The 5226-nt window shown below is 37.9% G+C and overlaps 1 protein-coding gene across 1 annotated transcript; it reads right to left on the minus strand.

Annotated features, from left to right (window-relative positions):
* LOC100973049 (interferon alpha-1/13) lies at positions 1 to 2344 on the minus strand. Its single transcript, XM_003830678.6, has one exon. The coding sequence runs from the start codon at positions 953 to 955 to the stop codon at positions 236 to 238; it is 720 nt and encodes a 239-aa protein (XP_003830726.2). The 5' UTR covers positions 956 to 2344; the 3' UTR covers positions 1 to 235.
* Between the last annotated feature and the right edge of the window lie 2882 nt (positions 2345 to 5226).

Below are 5226 nucleotides of genomic sequence, written 5' to 3' on the forward strand. Positions count from 1 at the left end.
GAGTAAATATAAGGAACATGTTTTATTACACTAACCACAGTGTAAAGGTGCACATGATGTTATATGAACAAAAATAATTTAAATCTTATGAATAGTTAAATATTTAAATAGATAAATCAGTTTATCAGCATGGTCATAGTTATAGCAGGGGTGAGAGTCTCTGAAGTGACAGAATTCATGAAAGCGTGACCTGGTGTATTAGTCAATAAGAATTGTTTTCATGTTGGACCAGATGTTATTCCTTCCTCCTTAATCTTTCTTGCAAGTTTGTTGATAAAGAGAGGGATCTCATGATTTCTGCTCTGACAACCTCCCAGGCACAAGGGCTGTATTTCTTCTCTGTCAGATAGAGAGTGATTCTTCGGAAGTATTTCTTCACAGCCAAGATGGAGTCCGCATTCATCAGGGGAGTTTCTCCCACCCTCTCCTCCTGCATCACACAGGCTTCCAAGTCATTCAGCTGCTGGTAGAGTTCAGTGCAGAATTTGTCTAGGAGTTCCTCATCCCAAGCAGCAGATGAATCTTTTGTGGTAAAGAGGTTGAAGATCTGCTGGATCAGCTCATGGAGGACAGAGATGGCTGGAGCCTTCTGGAACTGGTTGCCATCAAACTCCTCCTGGGGAAATCCAAAGTCATGTCTGTCCATCAGACAGGAGGAAGGAGAGATTCTGCTCATTTGTGCCAGGAGCATCAAGGTCCTCCTGTTATCCAGGCTGTGGGTCTCAGGCAGATCACAGCCCAGAGAGCAGCTTGACTTGCAGCTGAGCACCACCAGGGCCATCAGTAAAGCAAAGGGTGAGGCCATCGTAGATACTGCAGATGCTTCTGGGCTTGCTGAGATGGGTGACTCTGAACCTTGGGCTCTAGGTTCTCTGAAGGCCTTGCTTCCTGCAAATGCCTTAAATAGGGAACATACTGATTTCCACTTTCTTAATGCTTCTGGGCCACTTTCCATTTCTGTTTTTGCTTTCCTTCATGCACTCTTTACATGAGTTTAGAGCTGTGTTTCTCAAATGTTTCGTTTTTCATTATTGTCTTCCCCATCTTGTTCCCAGAGACTTTTTAGATATCTTTTTCCTAATTGAACCCACCGTGAAAATTTAATAACACAGATAGAATATGTATCTATTTATATACTATATGTATATCTCTATAATCAAAAAGTACAAAGTTTAATCTTTGTATTCAATGCAGGTTTAAAAATAACCAAATGAAAAATTTATGCTAAAAGTTAAATTTAAAATCTATTCAAACTTTTCTTAACTTTATAACTAAATTTGCTTATGGACTTCAATGTAATTTATTTACTGATATAAATTGTACTGTAGGCCTGGCGAGGTGGCTCACGCCTGTAATCCCAGCACTTTGGGAGTCCGAGGCGGGTGGATCACGAGGTCAGGAGTTCAAGACCAGCCTGGCCAAGACGGTGAAACCCCATCTCAACGAAAAAAACAAAAACAAACAAAAAAAAATTAGCTAGGCATGGTTGTGTGCACCTGTAATCCCAGCTACTCGGGAGGCCGAGGCAGGGAATTCCTTGAACTCATGAGGTGGAGGTTGCAGTGAGCCGAGTTGTGCCACTGCACTCCAGGCTGGGTGTCAGAGTGAGACTCTGTTTCAAAAAACAAACAAACAAATAAATTGTAGTGTATTAAATTACATAAGCAAATTAACAAATTATAAACATTTTCTAATGTTTATAGATAAACTTTTATAAGTAATGAATACTTAAAAATTATTTGAAAGTGATAAACACTTAAAACTTTAAAATATTTTTATCATTTATTTTTAGTGTCCTTACTTTTATTTAGATCTGATTACTCCTGAATTTCACCAAACATTTAAACAGAACCAAATCTTTGAAAAAATTAAGGAGGAATACTGCCAAACTCATTTTATGAAGCCAGCATTACCTTGATACCTAAGCCAGAGATGGACATTACAAGAAAAAAAAAATTACAGCCAATATTCCTGATGAACACAGATGCAAAATCATCCACAAAGTAGTTGCAAATGAAATTCAAAAGCACTATAAAAGGATCATTTATTATGATCAAGCTTGATTTATTCCTGGGATGCAAGAATATTTTAATATGTTGGAATCAATAAATGCCATACTCCTTATTTACACAATAAAAGATTAAAAATCATAACTATTTTTATGCATGCCTAAAATTATTTTGACAAAATTTAAAATCCATTTCTAATACAATTTATAACAAATTAGGTATAGAAAGAATACACCTCAAAATAAAGAGATACATTCCTTATTAGCTATAAGATAAGCCATTAGCTAACACTATAGTCAGTGGTGAAATGTTGGAATCTTTTTTCTGACATTTATTATAAGATAAGGATGCCCACTCTCACTACTTCTTTCAACACAGTACTGGAAATCCTACTCAGAATATTAGACAAGAAAAAAAGGGGCATTTAAATGAGAAAGAACAAGGTCTTATTTTCATGGAGATTAATGCTCAGATTTTTACAGATTAGATTTAACATCATGAAAGCTGGTACAATCCAGGAATCAGAGGAACTGTCCCTGAGGACACAGGACTTCAGGGACATCAATTATTAAGAGGCTACATGAAAGCAGAAATGCTCCTGGATGTTTCCATTGTCTACACATAAAGTTTCAACAGATTAGCCCCAGCAAGTATAGGCACATTCCTGACTACTGTGGGTGATGAGCTTTTCACTCAAAGTAGAGATGTGAAACCTGACAGGTTTCAAAGACCACCTAAGTGCTCCATACCTTGACAGTCACTCCCACAAAGCTGAAACACCATCTGTTCCTGAGGGATCAGCTCATCATCTGTGACTTTGAGACACTGGCCAGTCAGGCTTCAGTTGACATGAGGCCAGTGATTTTAAGTGTAAAATGCCCAAACCATCATACTCATTAGGTAGATATTTGGAGGTCTGTGCACTTAAATGGGTTAGTGAAATGTCACACCAGACATATGACTGGGAATAGGGGTTTTCTCCTTTGCTCTTAGCAGCACCTTGGTAATCCAATAATTACCCTTCCTCATGCCTCCACATCCACATCTGCGAAAAAGGCACTGGTGAGTAGGACATTTTCATGAAGTCATAACCCATGGTTACTCCCTGCAAAGCTCTGAACTTGTGCATCCCCAGGCCAGGGGGTGGGTGTCTTTCAAAAGTGGCTAAACTTGCACTCTGCTTGGAGAGAGTGGAAGGCAGCAGCACAGTGGCAGCATCTGGGACCTCAGGCCATTTCCCACAGCCAATTAGGAAAGCAGGTGGCTCCAGGGGCTGGAGGAGGTATGATGCTCTTGAAAGACCCCAGGTGCTTGTATTTGTGACACGCTGACTCCCTTAACCGCAGGCTTCTTGCTTGTCATGTTGGAAGTTTGATTTCTCACAGACCAACAAAGGGCCAGTCGCCTCTCCCGGCCTCTATGGCAGGGTCGTACTTAACTTTTAATTTTGTTGCATGTGAGAAATGTTTTAACTTCACTAGCTGCTAGTCACCTAAATATTGTCAAGACTTTTTTCTTCGATGCTTGACCTAATTATTGATGTGCTGAACAATTTTTGTAGAATTAATAAAATATAAATTATTCTCAAAGCCCACAACACAGTTAGAAATGCTAAGGATCAAAAATAAGCAACAACTATAAGATGGCCAGTGACAAACCATATGTATGCAGAGGACACATCTCTTGATATGACTTTGAGATCTAGTAAGCCTTGGAAAGTACTGCAATCACAGCCACTCATTTTCCATAGGTTTGTAACACTGAACTTATATACATTTTGTGTATCTTCCATGAACTTAATGTCAATGCTTCTCATGTGAAACACAAGAAAACCCAATGGGGAGAAAACAAAAAAACTAAGGAATAAGACTTTGTTAGATAGGGTTGAACTTTGAAGGGCCACAAATCATTTAAATCTGTAAGATTTGTTCCCACTCTCAAGAACTACACTTTTACACCCTTGGGAGTAGCATCATACTCAATGAGAATACACAATTGAAAAAATATCCTCAATTTGATTAAAAACATTTTTTTGCATGAAAATTCAAATTTCCAAAGAAACTTCAGAGGTTCTTTGTTGATTCTGATCCAACTAAAGGAAACCATCTTTGTCCTAAATGTTCATAATGAGATGTAAATATTATAACATAAATGACTTGTACAGTTGTTTTCCATAGCATGCCAGACATGATATCTTTCTTTCTCTTTTCATAAAAAGCAAAAATTGTCACTTTTTGCACCCTAATGAATGGGGACAAAAAGAAAACAAAAGTATATCTAAATGTGATTAAAATGTAAATGGAAGTAATATCCCACTAAGAAAAAACAATGACAAAATGTACCTTAGCTGCATTCAGCCCAGCCATGATGGAGGTTAAGGGGTGGGAAAGAACAGAAGCAAAATGGTAGAAGGGATATAGGTCAAAGGTAGCAAATAAGTATGGGCTGGAAGAAAAGTAATTACTCCTGGTCCACAGGGTGTTTTCAGATTTACTGAAGCCCATCTTGCAAACACACCAACTGCAAGCATTTATATGCAAGAAAGGCAAACTTTAGAGAGTGCAATATTCTCTCTGGAAAATAGTTAAGTGTTCATTGCACCAAGCTCTCCACTAATGGATAAGTACACTCCAAAGATCAATTTTTTTCTTGTTATATTTCTAATAAGAAACAAGAGACTTGATAATTTCAAAGGACACTTCCCCAACTTAATAGAGTTATATAATAAAGATAATGTTAATAAGAGGAATGAGATATCTAAACTCTAGACAGTCTTTATTTTCAGTCAGACACTGTTTTTAGCACTTGCATAATCGATGCTCACTTAGCCAATAAAGAATACTTTTGTTTTTCGTATTTACTGAACATCTACCATGTCCCTAACCCCATTTATTCACTGGAGATATCACTGACCAATGCACACAGTGATAGATTTTATTACTGTCCCCATTTACAAAAGAAACAATGAAAGCACAGGAAGCTATTAAGTTTTGGAGCTACAGTTTGGATGCAGAAAATTCAACTCTGAAGTCTTAGCTCTTACATGCTCTCTGGGAATATTTCGGGCCATAAGAACCAGAGCTGATTTATAGACCAGTCAATCCTTTCCTAGTAGAGTCCTGCCTATGTAATGACAGAGTCTTTCTCTTCAGTTTCCATTTGTCTCCTTCACTGTAATGCCCCATTTGCTCATGGCAACATTACAATGAAATTGGGC

Source organism: Pan paniscus, chromosome 11 (assembly GCF_029289425.2).
Source record: "Pan paniscus chromosome 11, NHGRI_mPanPan1-v2.0_pri, whole genome shotgun sequence".
NCBI lineage: Eukaryota > Metazoa > Chordata > Mammalia > Primates > Hominidae > Pan > Pan paniscus.